The sequence below is a fragment of the Phyllostomus hastatus genome, unplaced genomic scaffold, assembly GCF_019186645.2.
Source record: "Phyllostomus hastatus isolate PE091 unplaced genomic scaffold, TTU_PhHast_1.1 phas_scaffold_216, whole genome shotgun sequence".
NCBI lineage: Eukaryota > Metazoa > Chordata > Mammalia > Chiroptera > Phyllostomidae > Phyllostomus > Phyllostomus hastatus.
In genome coordinates, this window is record NW_025334018.1 from 16532815 (window position 1) to 16548148 (window position 15334).

Sequence of the window (15334 nt, forward strand, 5' to 3'; positions counted from 1 at the left end):
CAAGGACAGCTCGGTGTTTTGATGTCCTAGCTGCTTCACAGAGAACTTGAACCTGGAGGACAGACTCCCTGTCTTTGCTACCTCCTCTCCTCCCAGCCACTCTCCAGCCAGAGTGACCCACCTGAACTGCCGAACAGAACGTGTCACTGCGCCGCTGTGGGCCTCTCAGAGCGAGCCCCAGACTCCCTGCGGAGCTTACAAGGCCCTTCGCCCCCCGGCCCCTGCTTGTTCCCCCAGCCCTGCCCGTGTTCCGACTCTAAGCCCGCACCGCAGTGCTTAGATGCTGCCCACTTCCCGTCAGAGGAATCCGGCCCACAGTACTCCCTAAGACATGGTAAGGGGATGCCAGTTTAACCAAGGCGGCCCACGTACACGAGGGCCACTGTGTTCAGCTGCAGAGGTTGTACACTGCGCAATCCCTGGGCATGCCATTCACGTACTGGTATGAAGCCACAGAATAGGAATGCTATAAACATATATGAACTTAATACCAGGCAGTTGGTAACAGATGAGGAATAATGTTTTAAGAATTTTTAAAAAGAAGTGATTTCTTTAATGCCTCCCAGTTTTCTTTTTGCCTCCTGCCATACCTATAATCTCCTGACTTAATATTTAACTCCTCCAATCCCGATCTGAATAATTAAAATGATAATTTAAAGACACCGCTCATAACTAGTGTCTCATACTTTCATCCTGTGTCCAGCCCATTGTCCCATGAGCTTTCTCCTGCTTCTGGTTTTGATCTCCCAGCAAGAGAAGCCTAAGGCCAGGGTTGTACCCCATCTCCTGTGCACCCCCAATGTCTCCAGGGTGCCCCGGGAGCGCAAACTGACTTCAGTCCTAAGTTTGAAGGCAGCAAGGGCTGCTTCCTGGCAGGAAAACTAGGTGACAGGGGACAGAAGTGGGAGGAATACTTTTTATTCTGTACCCATCTATGCTTTTGGAATTGATTATCATGTAGATAAGCTACTTGTTCAAACCATTATTTTAATCAAGTATTTTTTAAGTTGATGCCTCTCTTAGAAGCTTTTTTCAGCAGGATTCTTGGAGCGGTGGGTGTGGGCCTGCCAGGCAGTGGGAAGCCTGCAGCGTTCCACCGCCCTGAGCGGGAGGGAAACTGAGGCTGGGCTTCTCAGATGACTGGCCCGTGGCAAAAGGCTCTGGAGAGGACAGGCTAAGAAATCGGGAAGCCTCAGCCTGCTGGTGGAGGGAGGGTGATGGGAACAGTTCTCTTATTACCTCCAAAGTCTTATCTGTGCTTCACCAAGGGCTCTGGTCAGCTGTGGGCACTACATTGATGGGCGAGTGTGGTGAACCAGAGGGCTGAACAGACACGTGGGCAGGCGCCGCTTGTCTTGCAAAATGACAGCTGCTGTAGCTGTAAACACCAGAGTTGCTTGTAAAGTTTCTGAATAAAATTCCCAGGCCATTCCGTGGGACAGTCTCACCGTTGGCCATCACCAGATGTCACTACCTGAAATTCTGGCCCATCCTTCTGCCATCCCTGGAAAACTAGCGATGGCGGAGTGGACAACCAATTCTGGGGCACCGGCGCCTGACCCTGAAGGCAGTCAGAAGCCGGGCTCTTACGCGAACAGGCTCGGCTGCAGCCCCGGGCCAGGATCTGGGGGCAGGTTGGGTGGACGCGTATCTGGGCAGGCAGCTTCAGAAAAGATGCTCAGCAGTTGACCAGGTTTCTGCACCGACAGAGTCTAGTCACTGTCCCATAGAACTGGAACTAGTCACTCTGGGCCTCAGTTACCTTGACCTTCATTCTAGAAAGAGCTAAGAAGTCGGAAAAGCCTGTAGGAAGGATTGCAGCCCTTTCCTGAGTGCCTGTTTGAACTGCTTACCGTGTGGCCATATTACGTAAGCAAAAATGTTTTAATAGAGTTTTAGGAAATGTATCTCCCTGTCTTTGTCACTTACCCCTCCAGCGTGGCACGGGTTTACCTCGGGTCCTCTAAGGAAAAGGGTCAGAAAAGAGGACTGCACCCTCTCCTCCCACCCCTGCCTGGCCCTCCTCACCCCTGACGTCCCACCAGCCCCAGCCAAGGCGCACTTTCCTGGTCCTTCGAGAACACAGGTGGCAGACACAAGGCCCGCGGGCCCAATCCAGCCCTCCACCTTGTTTTATCCGGCCCAGCACCTGGTTTCTGCAGGGCGGCAGTGCCGAGCTCTCACTTAACTGTTTAAGAGTGGTTACATTTATCCAGTCCTAAAGTTACATTCGGCCCTTTGAAGGCAATTGCGGGGCTGATGTGGCCCCCGGTGACAATGAGCTCGACACCCCTGTGTGAGAAGGTGAGAGCTCTGTCCTCCACGCCACTCACGGAGCGACGATCATACATCGCCCGGCGCTGCTGTCGCTCCTCAGGCCTGTCCCAACTCGATAGCAAAGTCCCTGACGCAAACTTCCGTGTGACAGCCCCAACTGTCCAGCTGCTTTGCCCAAGCACCGGACACTCCCCAGACATTTTGGAGAATTTCATATTGTTTTAGAATTGGTGGGGTGGGGGGGGGTCTCCTAATCCAAAGTCCGACCTGGTGCAGAATCCCGGTAGGCCTGGCCGGAGGTTCGAGCTGTTGGCCAGATGGGAGGTTAAAGAGGTCTAGAGGCAGAGGCGTGTACTCTTTTCCGAGGATTTATTTAGTGTAACTGCCTACGCTTAGAATGTTGAAGCGACAGGGGATGCACGGGATAAAAAGTGAAAGGTCTCCTTCCCCTCCCCCAGCGCACCCTGTGCGTGGTGTGATGTCACACCACAAGGTGCCAGCAGCCGTCTACTGGGTCAGCTGTAACTCAGCCCCGCGGACCGGGGGCTTAAACAGCAGACGTCTGTCTCCCAGTCCTGGAGGCCAGAAATCCAAAGCAGGGTGTCTGCAGGCTGGAACCTTCAGAGGCCGGGAGGGGCAGCCTGTTCCACGCCTCTTTCTCGCTCGGTGACGGCCAGCAGCCTGGAGCAACTTGGTTTGCGGCAGCACGACTCTGGTCTTCGCACCGTGTTTTCCCCTCGAGCGTTTCTCTGTCCAAACCCCCCCTTTTTGTCAGGACCCCAGTCCTATTGGATGAGGGCCACCCTATGACCTCATCTTAAGTCGGCCACAACTGCAAAGACCCTATTTCCAAATAGGGTCACGTTCTAAAGTGCTCGGGTCCACAGGGGGTACTCTGAGGTTCATATGAATCTTTAAAGGATACAACTCAACCTCTGCTAGTGCCCATACCTCAGACTGTCCGTCTAGGCAAAGAGAGAATCGTGGCTCTAGACCCATGCTATAAAATTTGAGAATGACTTTTTGGACAAAAAGAAAAGTAAAAGCAGAATCATGTTACCTTCTGTGAGGGAAATGAAATTAATTTTTACTAAGCATCTCTCGTGGTCCTTGAACTTTGCAGATTTTATCTCTTTAAGCATCACAACCACTGAAAATTCCTTGACATCAAAGCCTGTCCTATCCTCTGTCATGTGCCCAATGCCTAGTAGAACCTGGTACTGCAGTAGTCACAGGGCAAATATTTGTTCAGTCTGTGGGGTGTATTTGATTTCCCCATTTTAAAGATGAAGACACCTGTTCAGAGATGCTCAGGCACGTGTCCCAGGGCCACACAGCTGGTAAGTCAGCTGCAGGATTGGGACCCGAGCCCGAGACGCCAGTCTTCCAAGCACTTGACCTTTCTGTTCTCAAAGTGTGGTCCCGGGCCAGGCAGCCCTCCGCACTGACCCACTGAATCAGTACTTCCGGGGTGGGTGGGGCCAGCACTCTGGACACCACCCACACTTTGATTTTGAACTTGTAGTCTCCAAAACTGTGTGAAAATAAATTTCTGTTGTCTTAATACACCCAGCTAGCTTGTGGTACTTTGTCACCGCAACCCTAGCCAGCTAATACAACTAGTCAATGTTTGTACCTTATTTCTCATTTCTAATTCTCACAACAATCCTGAAAATGAAACCTGATCGCTCCTTTGATAACTAAGTCTCACAGCCAGCGAAGCTCCACTGGGGATGTGAGCCCCTTTCCAGAGGCCGTGCTCTGCCCGCCGGTCCTTCCTTCCCGGCCTCGTTGCAGCACGCACCTGACCTGTTTGCGGCCACCCGTCCCTTTAAAGGCTGGAATGAGCCATCGGTGTGGGTTTCATATCGTGTAGCAGTTCTTCACGTCTCTTTCATCAGCTCATCGTGTTCAGTAAGTGCTTGGTGAATGAGTTGTTTTAAACTTAACAGGATTGAAAGTTAAACACACATGAGAAAAGTTATTTGGTGGAGAAAACATGACAATGGCCAGTGGCCGCTAGAGGAAACTTGTCATCGGTGTTTTCAGACTGACAGCGCCTGCTCTCCGGGGCCAGGCACCAGTATGGACAGTGTCCGTCAATATTCCTACGAGGGAGAAAACCAGAAAGGGAACAGGGCGGACGAAATGCGTGTCAGAGATAATGGGGCCACCGGGTGCCCACTTGTGTTCCTTTACAATTACAAATGTTTGAAAAAGAGTTTTTTGGGTTTTGGGGTTTTTTTTTACCCCAATGGTAGGGGTTTACTCTAGAAATAATGAGCATCTCATTATCTGGCATAAAAAGTATTCTTTTAAACATGTTTGTAATTGTTAAGCAAGTAACCTACCTGAGGATAAGCACCCACTCAGCTGGTTTCGGGAGGTGGGAGGATGCCTTAGGCCTGGGTCACCCCGGGGTCACCCCGAGGTCACCCCAACACCAGTATTTGAGGAGGTCATGAGTTTTCATCTAAGTAACACTCCCCCGAGTGAACCAACATGCCGCCCTCCCTGGTCTTCAGTCTCTGCAAGTATGAAACTAAGATTTCAATAGAGATGGGATGAGAACCTTAGATTTTCGTGTTATCCAAAAATCGAAAGGCCGCCTCCTCCTGCAGAGAAGCTTCTGGGCGTCAGTGCGCACACCCAATACTGTCACCACCGCCCGCGTTTGTGTGCACTCTGCGCATGCGCACTCCTGCCCGTTCCCTTCACTTGCTCGTCACCCACAGCGACCAAGCACGTTGGCCACGGTCACACATTTTTTCTGAAATCTTACATGATTTTTTCCCACGTGGGAAAAACTAGCTGGTGACTTTAAGAATCAGGAATAGTCTTTTGGATAATCCAGGACTAAAAACTCTACGTGTTCTTTAAAAATCTGCCTTTTCCCCCATAGTTCTCTGTTTCCTCCTGGCTACTTGCTAACCTGTTACTTTATATTTAGGCATCACCCCTTCCGGTCCGTGTACAGCACAGGCCGTGACGTGCCTGGCTTTTCCCAAGGGCTCTCCTGAGCCAGAACCATCCTTCGGAGAATTGAAAGAAAGCCGGAGGAGCAGACATAATGAATGCTCCCTTTATCTGTGCTCCGGGTGGCTTACTAGCCACTCGTTTATTTTCGTGTGATTGGGGTCCGAGAGTAAAGCAATCAATTTCAAGCAGAAAGTTAGCCAATTTCAGTTTCCTTTCTAACTCAGAAACAGTTTTCCTTTCTTGTTTTGCATGGGGTAAGGAGACTGGATACTCCAGTTAGCATGTAGGCTCATTACATTAAAGGCCAATTATTATGATTTGATGATGATGATGATGATGATGATGATGATGATTTGGTCTTTTGTATCAGTAAGATCCAGGTTTAAAAAATCACGTTCTAGGCCTATGAAACAATCTTTTTTACACTACATTGTTCTGTGGGCCTTTAAAACATGCCTTTGGTAATACATGACAAATTGGTCCTGACTGGTGTGGTTCGGTGGGTTGGGCGTCGTCCTGCAGGCCGGGGGTCACCAGTGTCATTCCCAGTCAGGGCACATGTCTGCGTTGCACACTAGGTCTGCAGCTGGGAGTGGGCGGGAGGCAGCCCATCAACGTTTCTCTCACACATTGATGTTTCTCCTTCTTTCTCCCTCCCTTCTCCTCTCTTTAAAAAATAAAGTAAAATTTTTTGAAAATCTAAAAAATAGTAATACATGACAAATCTAAGAAAAATAAGTGATAACCTCATATTAAGCCTTTCAGACTTAAAAGAATTTGAAAGCTGGAGGGCCTAGGAGGTATTAAAAGTGTATTTTCTTTCCGCAGCTGTCAAGCACTAACTGTAATTATCTGTTCTGTGCTTTATCTGGTATGACATAGGAAAGCTAAAGGAGAAATGTGGCAAATGGCACAATTTTCATCACTTACCAGAGTGACAATACAGCCTGAAGAGCTATGAGTCTGACCAAGTTATTTTGCGAAGGTTTGGCAAAATGAGCCACCAGGTTGGGGTGCCCTGACAGGGACCGGCTGGCAGCTTCGCTGGCAGGCTCTCCAGCAGGGCCCTCCGGGTACCAGTGGTTCCCGGGGGAGCATGAATGGGGGCGGGTGGCAGTCCTCCCAGCCAGAGCCTCCCTCCTCCCGTTCCTCCTTTTTTTCTTTAATCCTTACCCGAGGATATGTTTTTACTGATTTCAGAGAGAGGGGAAAGGAGAGAGAGGGCGTGCATGATGAGAAACATTGATGTGCGAGAGAAACGTGGATTGGTTGCCTCTGTACGCACCCTGACCGGGGATCAAAAGTGCAAGCTTTTGGTGCCCAGGACAACGGCCCAACCAACTGAGCCGCCCAGCCAGGGCCGCCTCCTCCTCCTTCTGACTGCAGATGAGTAAGACTAACACTGTCTTTAACAGGCCATGTGCCAACTTGACCCTTGACTCTTTGACCCACAATTTCTGCTTTTAAGGTTTCATCCTGCAGATAGACTCAAAGAAGTAGGCGTCGGGCCACGTGAGGGGGTGTGGTCTGCAGCACAGTTACCGTGTAAATGCTTGGAGTCGCCCTTCCTTCGAGTTTCTGTTTCAGTGAGTGATGGGACACACATATAGTGGATCGCAATTTCGTGGTTAAAAGTAGAGCCATAGTAATGAAGACAGTAAAATACAGCCATGGACAGATATTCTAACCTGACTTGTACAGAAAATTAAGAAAAGAGTAGACAGATGTGCTTGTATAGACATAAAACATTTCAAGAATGTATCTCATCAAGCGTTGACAGAGGCCAGCATCTGGGATTAGCTGGGGGCGGGGGAGGGGAGCTTCTACCCTCAGCGGACCCCCTTCGCTCAGCGTGGACTGCAGCACGGGCGGGCGGGAAACAGCGCGGCGGCTCCGAGTCCAGCGGCCTGAGGCCCTGCTCTTTTCCCAGCCGAGTAACCAGGGACAGGCTAACCTCTCTGCGCCTCAGCTTCATGATCCGCAAGTGGGGATTCACTCCGGAAACTCTTTGAGTGCCTGCTGTGTGGCAGGCACTGGGAATATACAAGTGAATAAAACACATAAGAATACCAGCCCTCAAAGGGTTTCCATTCTAGTCAGAGAGACGGACAGTTGAAAACCCATATACATGCACATATGCATATACGAAAATACCGTCAGAGGGTGAAGCGTGCTATGGAGAAGAATAAAGCGTAAAGAGGAGGGGCAGTGGTGTGGGATGGACTAGGGTGGAGCATTTGGAGCACCCACCTGGCAGAGTATTGCAGTCTCCAGGCGGGTTAATCCACGTGGGTCACTTAGAACACTCAATACGGGGAGATCATCATCATCATCATTACTATGCAATGTAAAAATTACTCATAATATTTATTACTCCCCGAGGGACCTTTGATTAAAATCTCATATCTTCCTTTAGTAGTTTTTGAAACTTCAAAATGCGGATATTCTTTTTTTATTTTGTACCTGGAAAATTACATTATGCAGCCACACTCGTCTTCTCTCCATTGCTTAAGCAACAGACTCTTCCCTGCCTGCAAGCCAGTCCCCTGGTCTTTACCCTCCACACGCCTCCGACCCTCGGCTCGCCCCGTACTCTCACCCCGCACAGAGGCCTGCCTAGCCTTCCCGATCTAAATGTGGTCTCCTGGTCACAGTGTCGCAGCCCGTCTTTCATAGAACTTAATCAAATTTATGAGTCGGTCAGAGCGGCTGTGTGTGAGTATCAGCCCTGCTTTTCAAGGCAGACCCTTCCGCAAGGACCACGGAGATGGGAAAATGCGACGGAAAGGAGAGAAGCGCGGGCACAGCCTGGGCGAAGAGGCGTGGGCGTGGCCTGGGGAGTTCACCTCCTGGTTAAACAGAGAGGGAAGCTGCTGGGAAGGGATTTAGAACAGGAACGACGAGTAGGGATTGTAGGTGGTTTCTGCTGTAGGAATAACTTCCAGAAACGCTCTGAGGTCACTTGGGGGACTTGGTTGGGGTCTTTCTTGAAACTGGTGGGTTCCTTCAGCTTTGGACCAAGCAAAGATGGTGTGTGTGTGTGTGTGTGTGTGTGTGTGTGTGTGTGTGTGTTGTGTACTGATTTATCAAGGTTTGAAAGGACTGAAAGCATGAGAAAAGGTGAAGGCATACAAAGTTAATGGCAAGTAAAACTGGTGCAATTTCCCCAAGGGAGAAATTGGGTAATATAATACCTTATACTTGATCATGGAATCCCTATTTCTAGGAACACAACTTAAGGAATTAAGAGAATGATAATTTAGCAACTGTTTGTGAGTGTATGTGCAAAGGTATTCATTTCAGTATGTGTATGCTAATAAAAATTAAAAGCTATCTGAATTAGTTGGTTAAATAAATTACAAACATGCTATAAAACCCTATACAGCCTTAAAAAATGATGAAGTAAACCTGTATTTATTAATAGGCAGAGGTGCCCCCTGCATATTATTTAATGAAAAAAGCAGGTTGTGAAACACATGTGTAATATCCCATTTGTGGGTAATTATATAGTTACATCTATACATACAAGTATATAGTTATAGGAAGTTTGTAAGTATAGAAAGAAGTCTAGAAAGAAAAAAACAAAATATTCACAGTAGTTTTAACCAGTTATGAAATTTTGGTAAGTTTTATATTTTTTTGCATTTATATTTCTTTTTTAAAAATGAGAATCTGTCATTGTTACAAAAACATTATAAAAAACTACTTAAAAAGTATTTAATAGGTCAAAAGGGGGCAAGGCAATCTGGAGTTCAGTCCTTTCCAAAATCAATACTTTGTATGCTTTGCCTTGAGTAGGATATTTCTCCACTGAAGCTGCATTCTCTTGCTGTATTCTCAAAGCAGTGATCTATCCCAGCAGACACAGTGATTAAAAATTCTCAGCTGTCAGTTTTCCAGCAGTGTGCTGAAACTACATAAAAGATCCTGTGATATAGTGTAAATTAGTTCTCCTTGTAACAATCACTCATCATATCTTACACTGTCCTGTCACAGCTCTTAACCAAATTTATAACTGTAAGTCAGTCAGAGCGGTTGTTTGTATCAACTCTGCTTTTCACAGTGGTACACTGTAAAAATCGCAACAGATTCCCTTCCTCCCTGTATGTATGCCCCTTTGTATGTGACTTGGCAGGGCCTCCCTTCAAGAGGCGGAGTCTATTTCATGGCATGAGCACATGACTTGCTTTGGCCTATAGGACATTAGCAAACACAATGCAAGGAGAGTCTTGAAAAAGAGCTTGCACATTGGGGCTTGCTGCTTTACTGCACTTGGAACTCTGAGGCCATCACATGCATGTGTCTAAGCTGGTCTGCTGGAGAATGAGAGGCCACTTGGAAGAGAAGCTGGGGACCCCAATCAACTGTCACACACCTGAGCATGGCCATCCTAGCTAATCTAACCTGTAGCCCACCCACTAGCTGGCCAGTCACACAAGGCAGCACAGCAGGGAGCAGCCAAACTGCCCCAGGGAGCCACCCTATCAACCTACAGAATTGTGGGCTAAAAATAGTTGCTTTGAGCCACAAAGTCTTGGGGTTGCTTGTTACTCAGCAAAAGCTAACTGATGCAGGTCCGCTTTTTATTGAAAGATTCTCTGGGACAGAGAAGCCACTTCCAAATTAAGAATATACAGTTTTGCCCTGGCTGGCATAGCTCAGTGGATTGAGCATGGGCTGCAAACCAAAGCATCGCAGGTTCAATTCCCAGTCAGGGCACATGCCTGGGTTGCAGGCCACAGGCCCCCAGCAACCGCACATTGATGTTTCTCTCTCTCTCTTTCTCCCTCCCTTCCCTCTCTAAAAATAAATAAATAAAATCTTTTTAAAATCTTTAAAAAAAGAAGTTCCTTTAAAAAAGAATATACAGTTTTCTGGCTAATGGTCTTCTTTTAAAAATAAGGAGCACACAGGCAAAGCGTATCTCTACTATTGGACGATGAGAGTATGAACAAGACCTATATTTGCAGAAATTATGTAAATGCCATAGAGCTAGACAATTCCTGGCAGTGTCCTCTTCTTAGAAGTTAGTCCCTCCAGTGTCTAAGGAAGCATGAAGCCCCTCATTTTAGGACTCATCCTGAATGTAAAAGGACACTGTAGAAGGTAACTGAGTCCCCCCAAATCTGGATAAGGGGTCAGATGGCCCAGAGGGCACTTCCCTGAGAGCCATTACGATACCTCAGAGCCCTCTCAGGCCGCTTGGAGAGCGGTGGCCACCTCCCGTCCAGTGACACTTCCAGTTTATCCGAAGGTGATACACTGAGACATCAAAATGCTACCGATTTCCAGAAGCCCAGCCCTGGAAGTAGCTTCCACCCAGATTCCATTAGTGAGTGATCCCAATGTGCGTATGTCGGTCCAGCTTCCAGAATAAAAGAAAACCCATTCGACCTGGGATGGCTCAGATCACAAGCCACTGAAAACTGAGAAAAACAGTAAACTTCTGGGAAAACGTGACTCCACCTCCCCCCACCAAGAGCTCTGAGGAAACGACATCACTTACAAAGGGAAAGTGGCCCCAGAGTTAAGCCCTCACTCAGGGTGTCTGAGGCTACGCACGTTCATGGAATTTGTCTCGCGCCCCACAACCCAGCACCCCACTTCTAGTCCTGTACTTGAAGGACTCTGCACCTGTGCACCAGGTGACAGGTCCCGCACTGTTCAGAGCAGCAGTTTGACATGGCAAAGCACTGGAAACCCAAATGTCTGCCAACAGGAGAATTAATTTTTAAATTGTAAAATAGTCACACAAAGGAATATTTTACAACACTGAAAATGAACAAAATATAGTAACACTGAACCACATTGGTCAGGGTCCAGCATATTTTTCATATTTACACCCTTCCATGTACCCAACTGCAACCATCCCACAGCAGTTCCTCCGACAACCTTCTCCTTGGCCTCGGCGACACCTTCTGAACCGGAGCCCTTGCCCCCAGCTCCCTGCCCTCAGCTGCGGCCTGCTTCGGCCATGTTTACTTTGCGCACACGCCAATCCAACTCTCAGCAGGCAGCCATCTCTGCCAGAAATCCTTTGGGATGTTCTGCTTAGTTTCTGACTTTCCAACCTTGGTTTCTAGCGTACCTCATGCCTACTCCACATTTCAGCCACCTGATCTTCTTGCAATTCTCAGGTTCTCTTCTACCTTCTACCTGCCGACCTTCCCTCAGGCTCCTCCCTCTGTCCAGAAAGCACCCCTCCTCCATCTCCGCCCATTGAAATTCTCCTGATTGCTCCAGGGCAAGTACCAACCGTTTAAATAAGTTTCCTTATTTTCCTATCAACTTCTCTCCGGCCACTCCTGCACTGTTGACCACAAATCAACCTTAATCTCATCATTTACCTGCCATTGTTTGTATACCTACCTTTTCTGCCTAGTAATGTTTCTTATGTACCTCTGACACGTCAAGGCTATGTACTAGTCACTTCACGTGTGTTATTTAACTTAATTTAACCCTCACAACAGCCTTGAGATAGGTATTGCCATCCCCATTTTATAGATCAGGAATCTTAGGTCGTCCGAAGTTAACTTGCGCACAGTAGCACCCTTACGAAGTGGGTGAGACATCACTCACTCAGCGAATTTTACCCCAAACCACACCTGCCAGATTCTTCAGCCCTATGGGCTGTTCGGTGTGGATCAGGGAGTCCCTGAAAGTATGGGGGCATCTAGCACGGGGCCTCAGGGCAGGCACAGGCGTTAAAGGCAGCCTCTCGCTTCTCTCGCATTTGATGCGGACTCATCGTGCTGCAGGCAGTGGCTGGGCCTTTGGCTCTCGGTCAGCCCGCAGCCTGGGCTAGCACAGGGCTGCAGAAATGCCAAGCCCCACGCAGGATGTTTCGTTCCACTGGTGGCCCTGATGACGGGGAACCTGTAAAAGGAGTGCCAAGTCCCAGCTCAGGGCTGGCAATCTAGAGCTCATGCCTTAAGGAGTAAAAGATGTGTAGGCCACACTCGGAACCTCCTCCGTGTTTTCTGAGGAGATCCAGGGGGGTGCCTCAGGTTCCAGAAACAAGGCTGGAACAGTGCCATTACCATCAGGGTCAGCCTCGGCCTGATAAGGGTCCCGGCCTTTAACACACCCAAGGTGGACTCACGAGAAACTCACATGCAGACACAGACCAGAGAAGGGCTAGTCCGCCCTGACTTGGTTTCTCACCCTCTGGGGTGGAAGTCCTGAAACTTGTTGGGTCAGTTCATAATGCCAAGCGAAGAATATTATAATAGTGGGTTTATTCTCTTCCTTATTGTTTTGGAGTCAAGGGTGTTCAGCTGCCACTGTTTGCTCAAGGGGAGTGTAAACAGAACTCGACTCCGTGACTAATGAGCACCGAGCCCCAAGCCACTTTCACTCTGGCCCGGGGTGTGGACCTCGGGGTAAAGACACTGAATGGGAAAGGGGGTTGGATACCTCTAATTTGTGTTTCATTTGTACTTTCCTTTCCATCTAAAGAGCAGTCCTTTCTGAAGTGGGTGGTACTGAAATACCCGTTCATCCTACAGATCCACAAACTGCGTGGTAGGTGGCAGGCAGGGGCTAGAACGCCGATGCGTTGATTTCCACAGTTTTCCGCAGCCCTAGGCTCACTCTCTGTGGCGAGATCTTTTGCTTAACAAGTGTCACTCGTTTAAAAAGTACTAAAGAGAAAATTTGTAACCAAATTCAAAGTTCTCAAGTAGCAACATTCTTCTCCCCCTCCAAACCAAGATGATACAGTGTTAAATTTCTTAAACGTCTCACATTGTACACAGCTGACAAAGACCTTCCACTCAGGAGACTCCCATGTTGGGCTCCTAGGCCTTGTTGGAACTGTTTATCTTAGAGCCACCAAGGTCAGTAAGCCACAGTCACAGACAGAACCTCCCTGCTCCCGGCCATCTTTAAACAGACCAGAAAGTGGCTGGGTGGAAATGCTGATGACGGCAGGGCAGGGAGTCACTGGGGTTGATGACAGTCTTCGGAAGCCCCACTTACTGGGGGCTCACTTGTGTTGTATTCATGAATGAAGTCCAACGTCGGCAGGCACACAGAAATTACCCCCCCCCGCCCCACCTCTTCACGGTCTGTCATGTGGCAGACAGTCTGTGGTTAAAACATCGTAATAATACATTTCCATATGGGGTGGGGCTGTGGCCACCGACCAGTTAGCACTGATGACTTAGAAAAAAACACTTCAGCTTCTCAAAACCTTAGCCAAGTATGACAATTGGGATGACGTTTACAGGGCCAGCCCCCTGATGGATTATTATAAAGGCTTTCCCATTTTCTCAGAAATAACACAACAACTTTTGTCATGCCTTCCCCAATGAAGTTCTTGTAAATATTTGTTGCTGTCTCTGCCATACGGTTAAAGAAGTAAAAAAAGTTACTCAGGGCACAACACTATAGAAACGACTGAGTTTTATTACTCCTCAATACCTTCAAGTATCCCTCCAAACAGAATGTCCAAAAGGCCCTTTTTGGCCAGAAGGTACCGATTGCCTGAATTATATTTGACAACAGTTTAGAAACACCTTGAAAAAGACCTGTGACATACATCAGCAGGGGTCGGAGAAGGAAAGGAGAGACTGATGGAAAGAGAAATGTTACGGAACTCACAGTCTGGTCAGAGGTGGGCCAGGTGCTGTCGGGTACACTACGCAAAGCGCAGAGGGGAGGCAAAGCTCTGAAGGGACCTCCTACTTAGCAGCCAGCGAGTGACCGGACCCCCGATCCCAGGGGAGAGAGGGGCCTCTCTGTGCCTCCTGTACATCTCCTTCTGCACATCTTGCACAGCTTTCACGCTCCTTCTGAAGCCATGGTAGAAGCACAAGGATCTCCTGCCCCTCTGCTCCTTTCCCACTTTCTGTCTGGCCCCTCTGCACGCCCATAAGCTTTTGTTCTCAACCACTTTTAAGGTAAGTCCATCCCAGCTGGCAAACAACCCATGTCTTCTCCCCTTATTCCGGAGTCCAGGACCCCGGGTCCCAGAAGGTGGGTCCCGAGACCCACCGCGCTCAGCAGCCCAAACTGCTGAGTCCTCCAGGAGGCTGGCCTCTCTGTGAGGCCGGTCCACTTCGCGCCCTCCCCGCCTACCCTCACCCCCAACGAGTCCTAAACTCCGTGGCCTCTGAAGCTGGCCGTGCCTGGGTCCCCAACGTCCCCTCCGGGATCCAAGATTTTTCTGACTAAAGTGGCGTCGGCTCGGGAAGGACAGTACCTCTTTGCAGGCGTGAAGCTCTGGTTCCCCTGCCTGGGTCACCTGGAAGGCGGTCCCTAGCCAAAGCAGCAGCGGTAGAAGCCGGAGTGTGCGCCGCTCAGTTCTTCCCCTGCCTCGGGCAGAGGGATGGAGGCTGCGCCCAGCCTCGGCCATCGCGTCGTCCGAGCGAACGGCCGCGGCGGCTCAGGTGCTGCGGCGGCTGCTACGGCTGGCCGCAGGCGGAAAAAAGGGGAGGGAGGTTCCTGGGGGGGGGGGAGGATGCAAGGGGCTGGGCTCGCTTCAGTCACCTCCGGGCGGCTACGCCGAAGCCGCCCATCCTTCCTGCTCCCTCCTTCCTCGTCTCCTCCTACCCACGTCGCCTTGGCAACCGCCTCCTCTTTCCCTCCGCGCGGGTGGGGTAGGGACCGCGCGATGCTCTGCCGCTCACCTGCCGGTCACCATGGCAGCCGCCGCCGGTGGCGCGCGCCGCGCGGAAAAGCGCGCGCCCGGGGTCTGCAACCGGCCCAACAGGCGAGCACGGGGCTCGCGTAGGAAACGCGGTGGAAGCGTCCTCCAAGCCGTCGCCACCAAGTTCATGTTTCCCACGGCCCTCTCGGGTCGTGGGCTATTTATGAGCATCTCTAATCCTGCAGATGTGGCGTTCGACAGATACTAGCACGTCCCGCGTGCGAAGCGCTGGAAAGGAGGTTGAGACGCCGTCTCTCCTCTGGAGGTTACAGCCTAGGGCAGTGACCTAGAAGGTATTACCTGCTGCAAAGGCAGCCGCCTCTGGAGATCTTCCTTCCATCCCTGCGCTTCCACCCGGGCCTTCACAACCGACCCGATGCCGAGCCTTGGGACTCGTGCAGTTAAACTGGGTTAGAGCAAGAATGT

The 15334-nt window shown here is 49.7% G+C and overlaps 1 protein-coding gene across 3 annotated transcripts in view; it reads right to left on the reverse strand.

Annotated features, from left to right (window-relative positions):
• Window positions 1-14673, reverse strand: part of ELAPOR1 (endosome-lysosome associated apoptosis and autophagy regulator 1) — a 50406-nt gene extending 35733 nt beyond the window's left edge. For all 3 annotated transcript variants that reach the window (XM_045817089.1, XM_045817088.1, XM_045817090.1), the window contains exon 1: window positions 14462-14673. In XM_045817089.1, coding sequence (XP_045673045.1) covers window positions 14462-14614 — 153 coding nt within the window. In that variant the 5' untranslated portion in view covers window positions 14615-14673. The remainder of the gene's footprint in view (window positions 1-14461) is intronic.
• Window positions 14674-15334: the final 661 nt, after the last annotated feature.